This window comes from Danio rerio, chromosome 3, assembly GCF_052040795.2.
Source record: "Danio rerio strain M-AB ecotype USA chromosome 3, GRCz13ab, whole genome shotgun sequence".
NCBI lineage: Eukaryota > Metazoa > Chordata > Actinopteri > Cypriniformes > Danionidae > Danio > Danio rerio.
In genome coordinates this window covers 2,752,892-2,776,947 of record NC_141023.1, presented here as the reverse complement: position 1 = coordinate 2,776,947, position 24,056 = coordinate 2,752,892, and the positions used below count along the sequence as shown (strand labels likewise).

Genomic DNA, 24,056 nt, shown 5'->3' with positions numbered 1-24,056 from the left:
ACTGTTGGGACTGTATTGGACAGGTGATGAGCAGGGCTTTTCTCCACACATACCGCTTAGTAGAGCTGTGAACCTACACTAGTCTCACGGTGCGGTTCGGTTACGATTATCATGCCATCGATTCGGTTCATTTCGATATTTCGGTGCATCACGGTGCATTGACGATGCTTTCCATACACAGTTTTATCTTTTCTTCACAGCAGCAGTTCTTGTATTAAAATGTATGAATATATTTGTATTTATATACTATTTGTAATACAATTTTGTCATTTAATACAGTCAGAAATATAAACTGTAACTTTAAACAAAACGAGCATTTAGCAAATTATATAAACAAATATAAATATCCAGCACAATTTCTGATCCTTGTCTAGTTCTCTTACACCCCTTTGATTGGTCAGACCCCTCAACAAAAAAAAAAAACGGTTGCGATTGGCTCTTGCGCGCTGCGTTCTTCACAGATGAGTGATGCTGATAAGCAGCAGGCGGCAGCGGCGATCACAGCTGATGTATGATAGACACGGTGGAGAAAACTCTGCAGACACGCGCTCGTTTCTGGTTGCAAAAGTAACGCTGTAAAACAGCTGAGAAGAGGAGAAAAGCCACGCCAGCAGGTCAAATGGGCCACTGTGTGTGTGTGTGTGAGAGAGAGAGAGACAGAGCGAGAGAGAGAGAGAAATGGAGTACGCTACTTTCACTCTCTCGATCTCAGTGAAATAGGGGCTATTGTTGTATATGTCAGTGAAAGACTGATCTAGCAAACACACACAGTGAAATTGTGTACAGTTTAAGTTTTAAGTAGTTAAAGCGCTGTAAATACTCGCGATCGCCTCCCTCGCGACAGAGCGCATATGAGGTAAATGGCGTCAGTAATAACCGGTTATGATTATTACTGAACCGATACCGAATTGTCCGCGTCTGCATCGCAGTGCACCGAAAAAACGATTTGAAACCCCTACCGCTTAGAATTAGGGCCAAAAAGTTCTACCTGGGTCTCATCAGTCGAGAGAATTTTATTTCTTACCATCTTAGAGTCCTGTCTTGCACTGAGGAGAGGCTTCTGTCAGGCCACTCTGCGGACAGGTGGAGGGCTGCAGTGATAGTTGACTTTCTACATTTTCTCCCATCTCCTGACTGAATCTCTGGAGCTCAGTCACAGTGATCTTTGCGTTCTTCTTGACCTCTCTCACCAAGGCTCTTCTCTCCTGATAGCTCAGTTTGGCTGAATGGCCAGCTCTAGGAAGGGTTCTGGTCATCCCAACTGTCTTCCATTTGATGATTATAGAGGCCACTGTGCTCTTGGGAACCTGAAGTGCAGCAGAAATGTTTCTGTAAGCTTGGCCAGATCTGTGCCTTGCCTCAATTCTGTCTCTGAGCTCTTCAGGCAGTTCCGTTGACTTCATGATTGTCGTTTGCTCTGACATGCATTGTGAGCTGTAGGGTCTTATATAGACAGATGTGTGGCTTTCCTGATCAAGTCCAATCATTGTAATCAAACACAGCTGGACTCAGATGAAGGTGTAGAAACATCTCAAGGAGGGTCAGAAGTAATGGACAGCACCTGAGCTAAATATAGGAGTGTCACAGCAAAGGCTCTGAATACTGAGGAGCATGTGATATTTCAGTTTTTCTGTTTTAATAAATCTGCAAAAATGTCAACAGTTCTGTGTGTTTCTGTCAATATGTGGCGCTGAACGAACATTCATGAGGAGAAAATTTACTTAAATGATTTTAGCAAATGGCTGCAACACAACAGTGACAAATGTAAGGGGATCTGAATACTTTCTGTACCCACCGTATATACAGTTGAAGTAAGAATTATTAGCCCTCTTAAGTTTTTTTTTGTTTTTTTTCCCCACTTTTTGCCACTAGATGGCAGTACTAGGTCATGGTAAGCCTAGTTGAGGGATATGTGAAGAGTAAAGCATTCTGACAGAAGTACTCAGCCTGTGAGCCTCGTCAATTCACTCGGTTCCAATTAGCACCTAAAAGCTTTCAAGAGGTACACTTTTGTACTTTTTAGGTACCAATATTTAAACCTGAGGTATTTATAAGCGCACTAGAATATTTTCAGTTAACTTTTTCACCCACTAGCGGTGCCACTGCCTGTACTCTGTTGACTGTGTTTTCACCCATAGCATAGCCAGTACATTTTCCATCATTCCTGTACAATGAAAAGTCAACCTCTTAACAGATTTAAAAAAAGAGTGATATGACATATGTTTTGCAATTGGACTCTTCAACACTCAAGGTAAAAAACATGATTCAAACTCATTTATTAAAACATCAAGGGTCTGTTCTTCGTACCTTGCTAATTAAATGATCTAAGCTGATTTGGCAGATCCTGGATCTGTTCATCTTGATAACTGATCTCTGGCTAATTTGGTTCTTCAAACAAGTTCGCGAATCAGATTAGAATGTCTGGATGAACTGATCTGAGATCGCTGCGTGTGTTGTGAAGGACAGATCTATCCATCCTCGAAATCATGATCAGCAATGCAACGATTGGCTGACGGCACAGCAGCGTAATGACATCATCTGATTAATATTCAATTATCCATGTGAGCAAAATTACATCAAATTAGCAGTAAACGGCTTGTTAAATATGGAATAACCTTCCACATTTGTTGTGAGCTGCAGGCTTTACACTCTCATGTGTCAAGAGTATTCATCATGTATTTCAATGCAAATCAATGTATTTAGTTCTACATTTAGAGAAGATTTTCTTTATTATAGTAGCCGTTTTTTAATCGGTGTAAAGAATAACTGGTTGTTTACAAAAGCATTTTGATATTGGTAAAGGCGTCTGCAACTTTTGTGAAGCATCAAATCACTGACATATTAACTATCAAAACATGTTTATGAGTGCATAAATGTATTATTGCTTTAAAAAAAGTCACATATTCTGCATTTCTATTATACACAATTTGTTCTAAAGCGATCTAAAAAGTTCATATCAATAAGTTTTCTCTTTGTACTTTCATTTCGAGGGTGCAGCTCGCATAAGTTTTATTAATATGTATAACTTTATTTATTTTATTAATGACTATAACTTTATATATATTTAAAAATATTTACTCTTTTCCCAAGTGTATATAACTACTACTGTAAGAAAATATCAGAATTCGGAACATACTTTCTCTATTATCTTTGCTTGAACTGAGCCGATCTAATCCTGTTTATATGAATTGAACCTGCTTTCGATCAGGTTTGACCTAGCAGAACTGTTGCTATGACAACAACTCTCGGATCAGCTTTGAAGAACGAAACGATCCTGGATCGTGTCAAATTGTCAACATCCAAATCCAGCTAACTGAGTAATCCACGTACGAAGAACAGACCCCAAGTAAGTTCAGTTGCAGTGAATTAAGTTTATTTTGTGTGTGTGTGTGTGTGTGTGTGTGTGTGTGTGTGTGTTTTGCTTGCTACTTTCCCTCTTAGGAACTGCTGCTTGAATTTTCCCCACACATGTTGTTGTAGCCTTTATTTTATCTTATTTCATACTTAAATGAATATATGTTATATATTATAGTTAAATAAATGCATTGGCTGGAACAGAAGCTCTTTCTTTTTTCCTGCAGAATGAATTTTGACAATTTAATTCCAACAAGTGTTTCACAACTGAATTTGAACTAATAAAGAATAAAAAGGCAAACAAATGCAGAGAGATTAGAGGCATGTAGCAGACTTACGTGAGAAACACCTGTTGTTCAGGTAGAAACAGGTTTTTGCTGGGTCACTGACTCCACCCACACACACAGACACACACACACACACAGACACACACACTTCCCGATCTCACGATGGCTACAAGGAGAGGATCATAATGATCAAAACCTCAACACACAGGTACTTCCAAATAAACACTGTCTCTGAGTAATACAACTAAATATAACACAAAAACTAAAACAATCATTGATTTAAATGGGGAATTTCTGTAACTGAGCTGCAGTATCATCAGTTTCACTTTCACTGTCAGAGCTGTGCTAAAAACAAACGAGTGCTGAAGAACGTGTTCAGTGTTGATTAAAATGTGAAGTGTGTTTAGTTTAGTTTTGTATTGGACATTACTGCAGAAACATAATTCAGAATTGCTGCACAAATTCACAGGTTCACAGTATTGCAGCCACTGTATAGTATGGTGTGATTCTGCTGTGTGAGCAGGGTTTGTGGTGTAGCACCAGAAAAGTTAAAGAACAGGTAATAATATTACTTATCTAAGTAACGAGTAAAGTAGTGAATTACTTTTATTAACTAGTAACATTTGATTTTTGAAAAATGTAACGCAAGTTACTTTTGCAGCTTCACGCCAAAGCCTGTGAACACTGATGTGCATGTGAATTTTCAGCTTTTTTATTTTTAATAAATTTGCAACAATTTCAAAAACTCTGTTTTCACATTGTAATTATGGGGAATTGTGTGTAGAATGCTAAGGAAATCAATTAATTTAATCCATTTTGGAATAGTGCTGTGACATAAAAACATGTGGATAAAAAGAAGCGCTATGAATACTTTCCAGATGCACTGTGTAACTGTGATGGGGTTTTAGATAGTTTATGAATTATAATTAATGATTTAAAAAATCAATAAAGTCTCTTTCAGAAAACTGAACAGATGTCAAGGATCAGAAAAAATGATCGGCTGAAGAAACAGATGGAGGACAGAATAAAACTGAGACATGTTCAGTACAGGTAAAGGACAAATGAAGAGTTCAGATGCAAAAACCTCTAAGCGCCATCTGAAATTTCCATAGAAATTATTTTCTTTACCTTCTTTATGTTGAGATTTTTCACTTTAAATAACAGGAAAAGGACTTCTCTTTCTCCATAGCAGTGATATTACTAAACATACACAGGAGTGTTACGCCCCGTCTAGGAGTAAGGACGCAAAATGAAAATGAAGACTACACACACAATGCTGCTTTAGAAAATATATTAAGATTTTATTTTCACAATGATTTTCTCAAGCAAAATTTGTCTTTTTTTCAACTTCAGGAGCTGACCAGGCCAAACAATAAACAAAACAATCTAAATTTAAATCGCCTCTAAATTTCCTGTTTTCAGCAAAAAGAAAGAAAATAAAATACACTTTCTTACCTTACTCCCTTGTCCACAAAAAAAATCAACTAAATGAAGTTTCACAAACTAATTTCGAGAGGAGCTCGTGATATGATTGACTGCAGCTGGCCACTCATCTACATTCATTGGCTAGCCAATCAGATTGATCCAAACTCACTTTAAGTAACCTAGCTAAGATCTACTCCCTTATCTTCGTTTTCCTGAAGAAACCTCCCATCCACCCCTTTTCCTCATTTCCTCTTTTGCAGAGGGGAGCTCTCGAGAACCACCTGATCTCGTACTCCCCTCACACGCTCTATGGACCTGGCGGAAGCCCTGGGCTCAACTATCTCCGAGCTCAGGGTTCTCTCCCGGGACAGCATGCCAAACCTGCTAACTTGCTAACAAGTTGTCAAACAGTATCTAAGTGCGAACTTTTGAAAGAAGGTATAAAAGAAAATGCTGTCAAGCTCCCTACTTACAAATACTACAAATATTTACAATCAGCAAACAAATCCAAAAGGGAAAAACAGCATTTAACAGGCAGAGGTCAGATAAAAATGCTCATTTTAGAGAAAAACTCAGACGGTACTTAGAGGTTTTTTCATCTAAACTCTTCAAATATCTTCAATTCTAAGCTGTAATATGTCACTTACCCAATAATATACCTCATTTAGTTTCAATATGTTCTCCTCACGTATATGTACAAATGACCAGCTTTATTCAAGGATGTGTGGGGAAATGAACAGGGACTGTGCTGCTGTTTGAAAATCATTAAAGCTTTCTCAGTGGATGATGGAGAGGCAGGCAAAAAAACTCAGAGAAGATGATCAGATAAAGACTGAAAAGGGAGACGGACGGGAAACACAACATCAAAATGTCAAACAATGAAAACTCAGGTGAGCACCAAATGACTTTTGTTTGCTTTGGTACACAATTTTAAAAATTAATTTGTATATTTCGTAAACTTACAAATTGAAAAGGTTTTATTCTTAAGAAATATTCCAGGATCTCAGAATTTCACTTCGAGCATGTCATGAGGAGAGCAAGTCTGAGTGACAAGTTGATCTTTATTAATATTTTACTGAGATAAATGTCAAATTTCTGAACTGTACGGCTTTGTTTTATACAGAGACTGTTGCCTGCAATCCTCCTCGCAGGAGAAAGAGGAGCAAAGACAAACCTCCTTCGAGTAAGTCTACAATTTTTCTTCATCAAAGCAAAAGAGATTAGTTTGAACTTCTCCTGGTGGATCTGGACATCTTATCTGTGATGCTAAATTTTCATCATGAAATGTTACATATAAAATATGCTGTATGAAGTGATTTCACTCACTCTTTCACTCTGCAGTGAGGATTCTTCTCCTGGGTAAAAGTGTGTCAGAGAACAGCCGTGTGGGAAACTTAATCTTGGGTCGATCAGCGTTTGACAGTGAAGCTCCTCCAGATGTTGTGGAGAGAGTTGGAGGAAGACTAAAGCACAGACATGTGACACTCATCAACAGTCCTCAGCTGCTCAACACACAGATCTCAGATGATCAGATCACACAGACGGTCAGAGAGTGTGTGCGTCTGTCTGATCCAGGACCTCATGTGGTGGTTCTGCTCCTCCAACATCAGCAGTGTTCAGCAGAAGATCAAGAGCGTGTGGAGAAGCTGCAGGACTCTTTCTCTGAGCGCCTTCTTCAACACACCCTGGTGCTCAGCACACAAGAGCCCACTGAACCCAATCAGATCCTGCAGAAGATCATCCAGACGTGCTCCAACAGACACTTCAGTCTTCAGACAAGCAGCTCTGCTGATCATCTTCTGCAGGCCTTTGAGGACATCGAGCGGAGCAATGAGGGACGACACCTGATTACTGCTCAATATGAAGCTTATAAGTATTTCTCAGTTGAACAACAGGCCACACAAAGAGGTAAGTGTGATCATATCTGATGTTTCTGGTGCTGTATGAAGGGTGTTTAATCTTCTTCTTCTCTTTCAGACTGTGAGAGGCTGAATGTGTTGGTGTGTGGGAGCGACGGCTCACTGAAATCCTCCATCTCAGAGCTGATCCTGCAACACACACACAGAAGATCAGAGAGTGTGAGGACAGACGTGGATCTCCATGCTCGTCTGATCAATGTGCTGGAGCTTCCAGCTCTGTTCAACACTGGGCTCTCAGAGGAGGAAGTGATGCGTCAGACTCTCCGCTGTGTGTCTCGCTGTCATCCTGGAGTTCATGCTTTCCTCCTCATTATTCCTGATGCTATACTCAATAATGAAGACAGAGCAGAAATGGAGGAGATCCAGAAGATCTTCAGCTCCAGAATCAACAAACACATCATGATCCTCATCATGCAGAACTCAGAGCATCAGACAGCAGAACTCAATGAAGAAACACAGGCTGTCATTCAGAGTTTTGGAGGAAGATATCAGTACTTTAATCCTAAAACACAAGAGTCCACATTGATGGAGAACATTGAGAAGATGCTGGAGGAAAACAGAGGAGGCTTCTACTCCACAGAGACATTTCTGGAGGTGCAGATGGAAAAACTGAAGAAATATGAAGAGGAGAAGAAGAAACTTCATTCTCAAGAGACACATTTACTCACACAAGGTAATGATTTGAAAATAATCAATGGATCTTTAACAAAAAAAAAAAAAAAAGTAAACTGTGGCTCAGTGGTTTACACTCCAGGTGCTCCGGTTTCCCCCACAGTCCAAACACATGTGCTATAGGGGAATTGATGAACTAAATTAGCTGTAGTATATGTGTGTGTGTGTGTGTGTGTATGAATGCAGGAGTGTATGGGTGTTTCCCAGTCCTGGGTTGTGGCTGAAAGGGCACCTGCCACATAAACTATGCCGGAGTAACTGAAGGTTTAATCCACAGTGGTGACCCTTGATAAATCAGAAAACAAAGAAACACTCATTAACTTTTCTATGGCTTAGTCCCTGATTCACAACACTGGGAGAAACATGCAAACTCCACACATAAATTCCTCCTGGCCCAGCAAACTGTAGGAGTCCATCTATCAGCCCAATGACGAAACTAACAGCATGGTCGAAGGTTTAATGCATGTAAGCCTTTTCTAGTGCTTCTGAAAATAATTTTATTAATTATTAAAATTTATTTTTATTAGTTTTTTAGCTCTGAATTCAATCTGACTCCAATTTCAATGATCCTAAAATTTAGATTATATTTTTTATTGTAAGAACGGATCACATTCATCATTTATGATTTAATTTAGAGGTTAGATATTTTCTGAGGTCCGATATTCTAATTTGTACGTTCATTAGGGACCAACGTCGCTCAGAGTTCCACACCCCGGGTTTGCGTTTCTTCTCACGGACAATATGTCGACACTCTGAAAATAGTCAGAGGATGCAGGATTAACTATATTTGAATAAGCAGGTTGCATAACGCTCACCTAGTCTTAAAAAAACAGATCCTTAGCCATGCCAATACAACTTGCTACTTCCAGTGATTAGATGATTAAAAGGTCTACATGTTATCGGCTCGCAATGGCTAACAATAATCAAATGCGCCTATTAATCAATTCAATTATGCCCTACTATAAAGGTAATGAAGACTCTTCTAATCTACTGGATACAATGAATTCGCAAAACTCCAGAATTAATCAAAACTTAAGATTTTATTTGTCAGGTAAAATTGTATTCTGCCAATTACGTAATAAATCATCAGGAAGCCAATTCAGAGATGAGACTGTAACAATATAACATCCATTAATCAAAGATAAATCAAAGAATTATAAATACATACCTGACCAGAGAAATACATTGCAGCATAAGTCTCAGAGATGCTGCAATGGGGTGTATTTTTACAAGATCCCCCACAACTAATGGACTAAAGGGCACAACTAATGGACACTTCAGGCACCCATGATCCTTTGTGCAGGGAAGTAGCCAAATTGTTGGGGTTCAATTCGCTGTGGTGACCTCTGATAAATCAGAGAGAAAGACAAAATAGAATTGAATTAACATTTATTTGACAGATTTTAGACAAGCTGTACAAAAATGCAAGTATCCCTAACATTTTGAAATAAAAACTGTCGAGCATAAAAACATAATACAGCCCTGGGCTTGATTCCATTGCGGTCCTTGCTGTTAAATAAAACATTGTATGGCTTCAAAATACTAATGATGCATAAAAAAAGAATGAATGAACTAATAGACAAAAAGTGCTAGGGCACTTCAAGGGCACTTTCTATCAAAGACTAAAAAGGGTATGTGCACTGCACAGGTTGAGCCCTATGTGTGCATGTGCCTGATCTGATTTGAATAAAACACATCTGCAAATGATATTTCAATGGATTGTTAGACTTCCTTGCATGTTTTACAAACTCTATATGTATTTTTTTACTAGTACTTGTGTGTAGTTACACGTCTAAAACATAAACGCTGCATAAAATGGTCGTGCCCAACTGAGTCTGGTTCTCTCAAGGTTTTTTTTCTTCACTCCCATCAGGTGAAGTTTTTTTCCCTCTCCGCTGTCGCCACTGCCTCGCATGGTTCAGGCTCGGTAAAGCTATACATCAATGGATTTGCTCTTCAGTGTTTGAACTCTCAGTAATGATTAAATCACACTGAACTGAGCTAAACTGAACTTAAACAGTAAAAACTGAACTACCCTGTTCCAGTTACTATGACCATTTATATGAAGCTGCTTTGACAAAATCTACATTGTAAAAGCGCTATACAAATAAAGCTGAATTGAATTGAATTAATTGCGATAATATGACACGTCTCAGTGCCACTCTGGGTTAACGAGCTAACGCTAACTTGTCATGCTTATCGAGCTGGATAACGAGTAAAAACACCAGCATCAGAGATTTTACGGTCTTCACTTCAAAACGGAACAAAAGTAGGATTTTGTAGTGATTTACCCTGCTGTTGCTCCCTTCTTCCACATCCCTGTCTACGAGGCGCCGAACTCTGTATCACGTGATCACTCCACTCCGCACTGAACTAAAGTGATTTTTTAATAATCAAGTTGCGCAACACAACGAATCAATTATGAAACTTGTTGCCAACGATTTGTTGTTGCAGCCCTAGATTAGGGCATAGGGATGAGCCCTTCTTAACTGTACGCAGTCCAGTCAAAGAACTATTAAAATGTTGCATAGAAAATTGAAACCCATTTTACTGCAATTTTCTGAACTTTCTGAAAATTCTATACATTTTGTTACAAATGAATGTAGATTTAATTTTAGAGTTTAAAGGGCACTTATAATAAAAATCCTCTCTTGAAAGCTGTTTGGACACACCGGTGTTTAATATAGTGTGTCTACAGTCATATTGGGGTGATAGAAACACAATAAGTCTCTTTTTAATTTTCTGATGTTAAAATAGGATCGAAATTCCTCCCATTTTGAGGCTGACCGTAACTTGATGTAGGAGTGGGGTTTCCCTGCCCACCAAATTGATTGACAGCCATGTATTAACATGTCTCTATAATAACACATAATCATATGAAGACAGGACATGCGCAACTGGGAATAAAAGATCTGTTCAGCAATCTGTTATAATCAATCATCATCAAATGTGATCAAGTGTGAATTTTACATGTTTAACCATTTCTAAAAAAGTGCACGTGTGCAATGAATTAGTGATTTACTTCAGCGTTACTTCATCAGCACAGCCGCGTTAGCACAATTATAAAGGAAGACGCTTCAATCCCGGTTTCTGGACATTAAATCAGGTTTATTTTGTGAATTAACATAACAGGTATCCACACAACAGTCGAGATTAACCTGTATCCTGTCACACCTGCGTGCAAAATCAGTGCAATGTTGAACACAAGCTGTGTGTGTTTGACTCATCAAAAAGTTTGAATTAACTCCACAACAAATACATAAAATAAACATTGGAAAGTTCTTACTGTAGTATTTCTCATAAACGTTACATGAAATCTGCTTTCTTCATGTCTGTCACTGTGCTGTTTATCTGATGCAGCCGAGGCGGAGACGGAGGCACACTCTGACAGGCATGTGGGAACAGTGGGTGGGGAGGACTAGCATTAAAGGCACAGGCCACAAAAACAGCTACAGTGGGTTCAAAGTAAAAAAGCCAATATTCTGAAAAGTTCAATAAATGACCTGATGGGTGTTTTCAGCTGAAACTTTACAGTCACATTCTGAAGACACAAAAGACGCATCTTAAATCTTGAAAAAGGGGAAAAATAGGTGCCCTTTAAATTAAGTGTATCTTCATGTTATATAAAACACTCATCACACAGAAACAAACATCTGTGTATGTGATTTAATAGTTTAAAACTGGTGCATTTCCTCTTTTACAGGTTCAACTGAGAGTGAAGATGAACTGAGGATTGTTCTTCTGGGAAAAACTGGAGTTGGTAAAAGTTCAACAGGAAACACAATCTTAGGAAGAAAAGCATTTAAAGCAGAAGACTATTTTGAATCAGTGACCAAACAGAGTCAGAGAGAAACAAGAGAAGTCAATGGCAGACGCATCACTGTGATCGACACTCCAGGACTGTTTGATACTGAACTCAGTAATGAGGAGATCCAGAGAGAAATCAGACGCTGCATCTCCATGATTCTGCCTGGACCACATGTGTTTCTCCTGCTGATTCCACTGGGACAAAGATTCACTAAAGAAGAGGAATTATCAGTGAAGATCATCCAGGAGACGTTTGGTGAACACTCTCTAATGTTTACCATGGTGCTCTTCACCAAAGGAGATTCTCTGAAGAACACAACTATTGATCAATGTTTAGATAGACCTGGGTCTGTGGTTAGAAAACTAATTGAAGCTTGTGGAAACAGATTCCATGTGTTCAACAATAATGAGCCAGAAGACCAAAGACAAGTGTCTGAACTACTGGAGAAGATAGACAACATGGTGAAGGCAAACGGAGGAAGTTTCTACTCATGTAAGATGTTCAGAGAGATGGAGAGAGAAAAACAAGAACAGCAGATGAAGATCCTGAAGAACAGAGTTCAAGAAGCAGAAGAAGAGAAAGAGAGAATGAAGATGAAGATTGATGAAGAAGAACAGAAGCAGGAGAAAGAGAGAAAGAGAAGAGAGGAAGAACTGAAGAGAGAACGAGAGACATTAAGAAATGAAATAGAGGAAGTCAGGAAAGAAAAAGAGAAACTTCAGATCAAATATGAAACAGAAACAGACAGACTGATGAAGAGAATAGAGACTGAGAGGAAGAAAAGAGAAGAGGAGCATACAGAAAAGGAAGAGAAATATAAAACACAAATAATAGAGAAAGAGACTGAGATGAAGAAAGAACAAGAGACATTTAGATGTGAAATAGAGGAAATGAGGAGAGAAAAAGAGAAACTTCAGATCCAACATGAGACAGAAACAGACAGACTGATGAAGAGAATGGAGAATGAACGAGCGATTCATGAAACAGAGAGAAAGAGAAGAGAAGACGAGTTTAATCAGAGAGAAGAACGATATAAAAAAGAAATGAAAGAAAAGGAAGAGATACAAGATGAATTGAAAAGTGAACGAGAGAGATTTAAAAATGAAAATAAGGAACTAAAGCAAGAAAATGAAAACGTGAAGAAAGAAAGAGAAGAAGAGTTTAATGAGAGAGAAGAAAAATATAAAAGAGAAATTAAAGAGAAAGAAGAGAGTGAAGAAAAGATGCAGGAGACAATGAAGAGAGAACGAGAGGAATGGGAGAAACTAAAACAAGAAAAGAAGAGAAGAGAAGAAGAGCAGAGGGAATTTAATGAGAAACTGATAGAAGAAAAGAAACAAATGGAGAGAGAGAAAGAAGATCTTCAGTCTAAACATGAAGAAGAAGAAAACAAGATGAAGATCCAGAGAGAGCAAATGAACAGAGAAAGAGAAGATCTGATGAAGAAACATGAAGAAGAGAAAGAGAGAATGAAGATGATGATGGAGGAGGAACGACAGAATCAGGAGACAGAGAAGAAGAGAAGAGAAGAAGAACTGAAAAGAGAAATAAGAGAAGAAGAGAAACATCAGAGAGAGATGAAAGAGGGGATGAAGAGAGAACGAGAGACATTTAGACATGAAATGGAGGAAATAAAAAGAGAGAAAGAGAATCTTAAAACTGAATATGAGACAGAAACAGACAGACTAAAGAACAAATTAGAGAATGAAAAGAGGAAATGTGAAGACGAGTATACAGAAAGAGAAGAAAAATACAAAGCACAAATCAAAGAGAAGATGGAGGAAGAGAGAGAGATGCGTGAGGAGATGAAGAGAGAACGAGAGAGACTAAAACATGAAACTGAGCAATTAAAAACTGAGAAAGAAAAACTGCAGACCAGACACAACACAGACACAGACAGACTGATGAACAGAATAGAGAATGAAAGAGAGAGTCATGACAAAGAGAGAAAGAGAAGAGAAGAAGAGTTTAAAGAGAGAAAAGAACAATATAAAATACAGATGAGCAGAGAACGAGAGGAATTGGAGAAACAGATACAAGAAGAAAAGAAAAGAAGAGAAAAGGATGAGAAAGAAAAGCAGATTTTAGATGAACAGATTCAGAGACTGAAGAGAGAAATGGAGGGAATAATCAAAGAAAAAGAGAAAATAGAAATAAAGAAGCAAGAACAACTAGAAGATTCAGAGAAGAGACTGAAAGAAGAAAGAAAGACAAGAGAAGATCAACAAAAGACAAATGAAGAGAATCTGAAACTGCTGGAAGAACATGAAGAAGAACTGAAGAGGAGACGAGTGGAGTGGAGAGAGGAATACGACAGAGAGAAAGAGGAGAAAATCTGCTCTGAAACTGATGATTCACTGCAGGTATTTTAACACAATGTGTATCTGTTTTTCTTTAATCTATAAAACAGCTAATGTCAGACAAGAGTTGTTTAAAACTACTAAGAAATATTTATTTATTTTGCCTTATAATAATATATGGTATGTGTACATTATTGTTTTATTGTCATTTACACAGGGTAAAAACAGGGGTATTGAAGCCACAGAAGGCATACAGCATCTATTTTACAGACTTCACCTTAATATAGGATACAAACTGAGAGCTGCAGATGTTCTTCAGTTATCTGAACATTCATTAAGGTCTCCTGATTGTTATGCAGAAGGGGAGCTGATTCAGACTTACATACAGAAACTACTGATGATGGACTACAGAGCAAGAGACATTAGAGTCAAAGAGACCAGAGGGAATCAAATACAGCAGAGAGAAAGTGACAGTGGACAAATATTAGCTCTGTCTTTGTCTAATACATCAACTCAGTCTAAACTCATTCACCCAATGGATGTTCAGATGGCTGTGTTTCATTCTTCTGATGGTTTCCTGAAGCAGCTGATGGTCACTAAACTGTCCCAGTGTCAGTTCGCTCTTCCTCTGCTTGTTCCTGATCCAGAAACACAACAGATTGAGTTTCCTCTCTGGACATTCAGACAAATCAACAAGAGCTGGAAGATCAGAAACACCAACAATGAAACCATCAGTCAAACCCAGCCCATCTACAAGGCACAAACTCCAATGGTGTTTTTCTTCAGGTTTGGCTCTGTGTCTTCATCCAAGTCTCAGCTGATGAACAGTCTGATCAATGACAAACACAACACGTTCTTCCACAGGAACTGCCCAGGCAGCAGCAGATCCAGAGTCCTGATGGATGGAGTGGTGGAGATCGCCTGGTTCTGCCCTTCTGGGAAAAACACTGATAAATTCACTGACTGTGTGGCCTTCTGTAATCTACATGGAGATGCAGGAGACCACGAGAAACAGTGGAAGATGCTCACTGAGATGGCCTCAGTCAATGTGGTACTTCTACAGAAACTAGACAAAAAAGACAAACATGCAGAAACAATTAATAGTCTTTACAAAGACAGAAAGCCACTTATCTGTCTTTTTGCTGAAGATGAATCTGCTGTAACTGAGATGAAGAAGGAAAAATATAAGATAAGTCTGAAAGACAGAAATCAGGCAGAAGTATCTGAAGAACTCAGAAGAGCAATAAGTGATTGTCTCTCAGAATCATTTTTCACTTTCAGACTTGAAGATGTGTCCAAACACTCAGACATCAGAGTAGATGAGGAAGATGATGAAGACTGCAGGAGAGGAAGAGCAGCAGCACAGCAGATGATCAGTTTACTGGAGGAGAAAAAACTGACAGAAATCAAAGAATCATTTCTGCCTCATCAGGGGAAACTGTGGCATCAGTGGAGTCAGAAGAACAAAGAACTACATCGACTCCGAGGAGATGAGATAGAAATGGAAATAAGTAAAAAACGAACAGAACTGAAGATAATCCGTGAAAAACAGCATGAATCTGACATCAGTGTCTTCTTAAAGTTTTTCATTAAAGAAATTACCTTAAAAAGTGCAAATAAAATGACACATTTTCTCAAATGGCTTGAAATCCTACTTGATGATCTTTTTGTTCTACATCGCAAATATGATGAAAAGTGGTCAGCAGGGTTAAAATTGAAAGAGACTGATGTATATGTACTTAAAAAACTCAAGAGAATATCTGCAGATCTTCAAGGGGCAGCTTTTGGTCTGGAGCACATCATGAGGGAGATCGGTCAGATCTATGAATCATGTTCATCTGTGAAGGAGAACAAGAAAGATCTGCCGGTTCACTTCTCTTCTCTCCCGAGTCTCGCAGCAGAGATGATGATCTCTGGGTTTCCACTGGAGCTGATGGATGGAGATGCTGCTCATGTTCCTCTGGTCTGGATCTCTGCTGTTCTTGATCAGCTCATCCAGAAACTGGGAGACCAGACCAGAGTCTTTATGCTGTCAGTTTTAGGGATTCAGAGCTCTGGGAAATCCACCATGCTGAACGCCATGTTTGGACTCCAGTTTGCCGTCAGTGCTGGCAGGTGCACCAGAGGAGCTTTCATGCAGCTGGTCAAAGTGTCTGAGGAGATGAAAACACAGATGAACTTTGACTATATTCTGGTTGTTGATACTGAGGGTCTTCGTGCTCTAGAACTGACTGGAAGATCAACAAGACATCATGACAATGAATTGGCCACATTTGTTGTTGGTCTTGCAAATGTGACATTAATTAACATCTTTGGAGAAAACCCGTCTGAGATGCAGGATGTTCTTCAGATTGTTGTTCAGGCTTTCCTGAGGATGAAGAAGGTCAGACTGAATCCCAGTTGTGTGTTTGTGCATCAGAATGTTTCAGACATCACAGCTAGAAAGAAAAACATGGAGGGAAGGAGACGACTGCTGGAAACACTGGATAGGATGACCAAACTTGCTGCTGACGAGGAAGACTGTGATGCAGATTGTTTCAGTGACGTCATTAGATTTGATGTTCAGAATGATGTGAAGTATTTTGCTCAGCTCTGGGAGGGCAGTCCACCAATGGCTCCACCAAACCCAAAATACTGTGATGATATCCACGAACTGAAAGAAACTATTAAAACTCATGCATCAATATCACATGGACTGATGCTGATAGACTTAAAATACCGTATTAATGACCTCTTTGAGGCTTTACTGAATGAACAGTTTGTCTTCAGTTTCAGGAATTCTCTGGAAGTTGCAGCCTACAGGAAACTGGAGACTGAATACAGCAAATGGTTTTGGAGTTTCTGCAGAGCCATAAGTGAAATTGAGAACAAATTGCATAACAATATAGAAAATAAATCAATCCATAAAGTTGATGAAACAGATCTTCAAGAAAAAATAAAAGAGACAAATGAAGAAGTCAAAAAATCAATGACTGAGTTTTTTGAGAAAGATGCAGATGCAGATATACTGATTCAGTGGAGAACATCATTTGAATTCAAAATCAAAGAGCTTGAGCAAAGCATTGTGAGAGAAACAAAGAGGAAATTAAATGATATTCTTCTGCAGCGAGACCTGAAAGAAAAGATTGATGATCACAGGACACACCATGAAAACACTCTCTATGAAAAGAGCAAAGAACTTGCTTTAAAACTTAAAGATAAAGCAAACGATGAGGAAACAGTAAAGAAAGAGTTTGATTTGCTTTGGAAAGAGTGTATGAATAAGATCATCTCAGACACTCATCCAATCAAAGACATCGACATAATGAGAGATTTGAGAGAGATTCTCAGGGAGACCTCTGAAAGTGCTCCTGCTGGTCGTAGCAGGGAGAGCAGGGATATTTTCACTGTGTCAAATCATTCTGATTATGTGAAGTTGAAGATATCTAGTCCTTTTTACCTTACAGGTCCTCTTAGAAATGTTTACATGTCTGCAAAAGAGATGCTTCACATTGCTCTTTGTAAAGAAGATGAAGCCCAAATTAAATCATTAATCTCAGATGTTGCTCATCAGACAGAAATGATGATTCAGTCGTTTAACATTTCAAAGCTTGGCTACAACATCAGCCACATTCAACAACTAACAGGTTACATCAAAGCAAGGTTAGTTGAACATGATGGAGGACCAGCAAAGTTTGTGTTTAAGAAACAATTCTTCATTGATTTGGTTCTTTCCATTTGTAAGAAATCAAGCAAGATGATCACTGAGCAGCACAGAAAGTTCAGAGAAGACAATGACCCTGTTCTCTGTTTGGAGAAGAAGAAAGAAGAGCACTACAGAATTTTCCAGAAATACTGTCATGGAGCAACATCAGCTGCCATTTTTGGTGAGATCATCTGTCAGAAAATGAAAGAAGCTGTTGAGGAGACTGTCTGCAAGAAAACTGCCAGAGATTTAGCAGATGAACTGAGATCAAACTGTGAATCACTGAATGGAAACAGAACAAATCTGGAGAAACACATCCTGAAGACACTGGCAGAAGAGGAAGACTTTGACAAATACATGAACTACATTAAAAAACCCAAAGATCACTTCAAGAGTTTCATCAGAGATGAAGTCAGTCGCTACATCAGAGATAAGTTCAGCATCAGTGTTTTACCCAAGATGGAGGAGAACATTAAACTCCTGCAGCAGAAGATCATGAACGCAGCACATCAATCTACTGAACATGTTCAAGTCAACAGTGGAGATGCTGGTTTGTGGTTGAAGAGTTTCACACAGCAGCTCTCAGATCAGCTGATCTTCTCTGAAAAAGACCTCAGTGGAGTCAAACATGATGATGTTGATGATTTCACACTCCTAGAAGATGTGATCAGACAAGAGCTTACTGCTGTAATGTCAGACATCAGCAGCAGATTCAACACAGACACATTTCCAGTAAAGCTGGACTATAAGTTCAGGCCAGATGAGCTTCTGATTGATCACTTCTGTCAGTGCTGTTGGGTTCAGTGTCCATTCTGTCTGGCCATCTGCACAAACACCATAGAAAACCATCATGGAGATCACAGTGCTCCTTTCCACCGTGTTTTTGGGCTGAATGGGCAGTGTAATGCAGGAACAAGAAACTTGTGTATTAACATCTGCACATCAGCAGTAGCCAGTGATCAATTTTTTTATCCCACTGCCTCAGCTGAATTAGTCCTCTGGAGAGATTACAGAAGAGCAGGAGGAGTTTATGCAGACTGGAGCATCACTCCTGATCTCTCTGAACTGCCCTACTGGAAATGGTTTGTGTGCAGATTCCAGAAAGATTTGGAAAAATACTACAGTAAAACATTTGAGGGAAGTGGTGAGATACCAGATGAATGGAGGAGACATACAAAACAAAACGCTGTTGAGAGTTTGGATCAATACATTTAAGTGAACTAATAAATTCCTTTTAATTTGCACATTAAGTTTTGTGTTTCTCACCTCAGGAATTCTGTAATCATGTAATGTTCAGTTGACAAAACAACATGAGAGAAGACTCTTAATAACATGTACAGGTTTTATGTATTACAGCATTATATAAGATGCTCTACATAGCAATATCTGTGAAAAACTGTTCTTAAATCTATAGATTTTTAAGTTCAGTTGAGTTTAAACTGTCCACATACACATATTGCAGCATGACTCTTGCTGTTGTGTTCACCACATGTTGGACATGTTGCAGTATTTCATAAATATACACACAAGATCACACAATCATATCAAATGTGTGAATTAAAAAATAAATGAATAATTAGATTTACACAGATGTAGAAACATTTAGATCCTGAAGGCAGTGCTGTGTATCATGATGATTATGCACTGATACACACAGAGAAAGACTGGTGACAGAGTGATTTGATGAACATGACAGTGATGTTGAACATCCCCCATGGCCTGCACAGTCACCAGATCCAAATATTATTGAGCCACTTTGGGGTGTTTAAGCAGCGAGTCAGGAAACGTTTTCCTTCACCAGCAGTACATAGTGACCTGAACACTATTCTGCAAGAATGGCTCAGAATCCCTCTGGCCACTGTGCAGGACTTGTGTCTGTCATTCCCAACACCAACTGATGCTGCATTGGCCACAAAAAGAAGGCCCTGCACTATAACAATGAATTATTGTGTTCTAAAGCCAGACGGTTAAGTTTTATTGTCCAACGCATGTTGTGTGCAGAAAAAAATACTGTATTTATCAAGGTGATTAAACATGCTTAAGAAACATTTAGTAAGAAAACAACAATATGGTGAATGTAATATGGTGATGTTTAATGTTTTGTTGTGGATCATGTTTAATGCTTCTGTGTTCAAGTGTTACATTTTTTAGTAAAGGTTAAAAACCCTGTTTGACACAACAATAAATCTCTATGCATAGGCAATAGAAATAATGATTAAATAATAAATAAATTCACTTTAAAATTTAAGTAGAATTGAGCCTGAAATTACTTTTCAGACAATGCATTTAGGAAGGTAATTTAAATACATCTTTAATATTGTGTAATTATTACATTTTTTGAAGTGTCTAAAGGCCTGTGTACACCGGGACGCTTTTTGCTCGTAGTTACATGCCTGGGGGTGTTGCTCTGTTGTTCCCTCCTCCCCTCTATGTTTCGATTTGCTGTCTCCTGTACTTCTAAAATCTAGGTGTTCCGATTGTTTGGCGGAGTTCTCCCGAGTGGACCAATCAGAAGAGGATGGGTGTTATTTAAACGCTCCAGTGATGACTCAGCCCATATGAGAGGGGGATCCATGTTGCTTGTTGCTGCTGTGTTTTTGTAACTTTTGGTGCCTATCTTGTGCTCGGGTTCGCTTTAAAGAGAGTTTTTGTGATTTAAAAATACCAAGAGGGAAGTGAAGGGAAGTATGTCACGTGACTTACATTTTACACACACGTAGTAGATTTTTTTGTTATTCCACTAGGTTAGAGGCGGGTGCTACCATATGTATGTTTGTTCCAGTCAGTGCAGTTGAGTAAGGGGCGTGTGACACTGAAGATGTTTTTTTTCTTATTTATATATTTCTCTTTAGTTATTTAGAGTTGGGGGAGGGATTAGTTAGCAGGTGTTTAATTTGTTATTTTCTTTGATTTGGCACCGCTTATTCTCCTTCCCTCCATCAGGTATTTTTGTTTACTTTTTGCATTTATTGTACATATTTGTAAATATACTTTGGGTGATTTAAATATTCACTTCTTTATCTTTATTGTAATAAAGCGAAACAGGTTTTTTTTGCCACGTCGTTGTCTGTGTTGATTCATAGCAGTTAACATCTCAGAGGAATTCTTAAAATATTGGGTTGTCATAATTATGTTAAGCCCTTTTTCATCCTCCGAGCCACACGGGGCGTAACACTCGTTAAGAAACGCCTCGATTAAGACGCGCAGCGTCAAAGCCTTCTCCAGCTATTAGATTGGCACTTTTGTTCATGTGCACGGAGCTGCTTAAGTTACAGTAAACAGCACTTGGAGGCGCTCAAGCACAAAACTGTCAATGCGAGCGCAGATTGAAGACGATGCCCAGAGGTGATATGAACATGGAGCTGCTTATTGCACTGCTGAACAATAATCATTTCTTCATCGCTAGAGCTGCAGCTTGTTTGAATCGCCAGTAACTTTAACGACATTTGTGTCAATTTTCTCTTCTTCTTCTGTGTTATAAGCGGATGTCAGAAGCTTAAAGTTGTGTAGCGCCATCTAACGTCCAGGAGTGATTTTGCATACCCTTTGCTCGACGCCAGTGAAAATTAATTAGGTTTGAATCTGGAAAAACGTCTCAAAAAATGCTGATGATAAACGTTGTGTAGAAGCCTTTAGACAACAATTCCTACAGCTGCTAAATCCACTGTACAGATGTTACATTTCAGACATTTGTCAGGTTTTTGTGCTCAAACTGCTGCTGTGTGTAAGATTCTTACACAAACGACTTTATCTGTGCGTTTATCTGAAAATAACAGCACACCTTAGAACAATCATCAGCCAATCAGAATCAAGCATTTAATATAAACTACACTACAGTATTTACAGTGATAGTTCAGCCCAAAATGAACATTTATACATTATTTACGCACTTCATGCATGAGTGAGAGTAAATCCAAAGTGTTTTGTCTGATGAAAACTGGTGAAAAATTTTAGAAACCTGTAATCATTGACTTGTCACATAACCAGCGATCTGTTTCTAAAAGATTGCTGGGATACTACACATGTCATTCAGGAACTACATATCCCAGCATGCCTTTGCACAAACCAGTCACCATAAACCATTAATCACACACAGCTGAAAATCGTCATCATCAATTGTTTGGACTATTTATACACATTGCACACACCAGTCAAGGCGGAGTCTTTAGCTGCGTCCCAAATCGCATACTTATGCACTATTCTACACCATTTTCGAGTGTAAATAGTGTAAATAGTGCGTTCACACTGAAAACTCCAAACATAAGTGCACTTTAATTACCCGGATGATGCACTCATTCAGCCGCTAAAATGAAGTGTGTAATGATGGACACTTCACGCACTCAAACACCGCAGGTCTGCTCACCTAGCGGAAGGGGCGGAGCTATCAGACGCACATGTTGGATAACTTTATTTATTTTTAGATGGTGAAAGCAAAATTCTCTTACAAGAGTGATTATAGCGGCTCCCGATGGTGAATGTGGTTATACTCATTTCACTGATTTGGCAACCGTCAAACGTCATCAGGGAAACAGGTTTGAATTTTCGCTTAGTAAAAAGACATTAGTGTGCCAGTTGGGACACCACTACATACATATTCTATCCTGTTGAGTGTGTTAGTGCATAAGTACATAGTGCATGAGTGCATAGTGTATAGTGTGCCATTTGGGACGCAGCTTTTATTTGTCAGTACCTGTATGGTTTCAGTGAGTGTCGTCCTGTATATAGTTTTGTTTTGATGACTGTTTTGTTACTTTTTGTAATTTGATCATCGCTTAGTTTTTGCATTTTTCAATGCCCTTCATGATACTAGTGTTCTTTTTTTTTTTTTTTTTTTGACCTCCCTTGTTTTTGCCTGCACGAATAATCTTTTTCATTAAAAGTTGCATTTGGATCCAACCTCTTGTCTTTAGTCCCTTGACACCCGGTGACATGACTTCCATCTTAGGAATGTAGGAGTCTATCTTTCAGCCCAATGACGAAACTAACAGCATGGTTGAAGGTTTAATGCATGTAAGCCTTTTCTAGTGCTCATGAAAAGAATTTTATTATTTATTAGAATTGATTTATATTCGTTTTTTAGCTCCGAATTCAATCTGACTCCAATTTAAATGATCCTAAAATTTAGATTATATTTCTAATTGTAAGAACGGATCACATTCATCATTTTTGATTTAATTTAGAGTTTTGATATTTTCTGAGGTTCGATATTCTAATTGTACGTTCATTAGGGACCTACGTCGCCCTGGGTTTGCGCTTCTTCTCACGGACAATATGTTGACACTCTGAAAATAGTCAGAGGATGCAGGATTAACTATATTTGAATAAGCTGGTTGCATAACACTCACCTAGTCCTAAAAAATAGATCCTTAGCCAAGCCCATACAACTTGCTGCTTTCATTGGTTAAATGATTAAAAGGTCTACATGTTATAGGCTCGTTATGACTATGTATAATCAAATGCGCCTACAGTATCAATCAAATAACTTATGCCAGACCACGAAGACTCCTCTAATCTACTGAATACAATGAATTTGCAAAACTCCAAAATTAATCAAAACTTAACATTTTATTTGTCAGGTAAAATTGTATTCTGCCAATTACATAATAAATCATCAGGAAGCCAATTCAGAGATGAGACTGTAAGAATATAACATCCATTAATCAAAGATAAATCAAAGAATTATAGATGCATACCTGACAAGAGAAGTACATTGCAGCATAAGTCTCAGAGATACTGCAATGGGGTGTCTTTTTACAAGACCAAAAAGGGGGCTTGAGCTGGAAGGAGAAGGGTGACTTTCTCGCATTACCCCCTTGCTGTAGTGTAGCTCTGATTCTCCTGCATGTGTCTGCATTGTCAACAGTGATTTGAATAAAACAGTTGAAGTGCTGGTTTCTTCATCACTTCTCAGATTAGAAAGTCCTTTGGAGCAATCCATAAAAATCCATAAGAGTTATTAGGGTCTGATATTCTGTAGAGATTTAGCCATCTTACAGTATAAACAGCACACAAAATGCTCACAGCCAACAGAGAGCTTTAAAAAGGCGTCTCTCACTGCATTAGAATAAAAGGGTAAACATTTCACACCATTACCTATCGCCTTATTGCCTGTCTATCATTAAGATATTGTCTGTATATTATTACTTATAAAGTATGATCTTCTGCATCCCTAGCCTGAGCCAATACAGCTAATCAGTTGTTTATTGAGCTAATAGTCTTAGTTTTCTGTGTTATTAGTGTGACGTTAAAATAAAATTACCAAAAAAAAACAAAAAAACTGTGTTGGGCAGTAATGCATTTATTAATGTTGCATTATGATAATTTGAAGACTTTTTTTAGTGATGGAGCAATTTAACATATCGTTTCTAAAATAGTCAAAGAGAAGTTTCTATTCATTCCCACATGATAAATACTATAGTGTAGTCAATTCTGTAGTGTTTTGAACCATAATACATATAAGATGAGTCTCATAATCATTGTGGGTGACACTTCAGTATAGTAGGTCACAGCAAGTTGGATGCCACATGCTTTAAAACAACAAATAGTGGAAGATGGCAAGTAGAGAAGTGCATTTTCAATGCTATTATGCTAGCGTTAGCATTACCC

General features: G+C 38.4%; 3 protein-coding genes across 3 annotated transcripts in view; 1 reads left to right on the top strand and 2 right to left on the bottom strand.

Annotated features, from left to right (window-relative positions):
- Window positions 1–24,056, bottom strand: part of plbd1a (phospholipase B domain containing 1a) — a 522,382-nt gene that overhangs the window by 353,434 nt on the left and 144,892 nt on the right. The gene's annotated exons all lie outside the window — the stretch shown is intronic.
- The window catches only part of LOC147845398 (NAD(P)(+)--arginine ADP-ribosyltransferase 2-like), a 150,921-nt gene that overhangs the window by 45,572 nt on the left and 81,293 nt on the right, over window positions 1–24,056 (bottom strand). The window lies entirely within an intron of this gene.
- LOC100007727 (interferon-induced very large GTPase 1) lies at window positions 3,765–19,698 on the top strand. Its single transcript, XM_087243469.1, has 8 exons — window positions 3,765–3,849; window positions 4,603–4,691; window positions 5,775–5,956; window positions 6,190–6,249; window positions 6,408–6,974; window positions 7,044–7,658; window positions 11,361–13,828; window positions 13,983–19,698. Exons 3-8 carry the CDS (start codon window positions 5,935–5,937, stop codon window positions 18,663–18,665), a joined length of 8,415 nt encoding a protein of 2,804 aa, XP_087099595.1. The 5' UTR covers window positions 3,765–3,849; window positions 4,603–4,691; window positions 5,775–5,934; the 3' UTR covers window positions 18,666–19,698.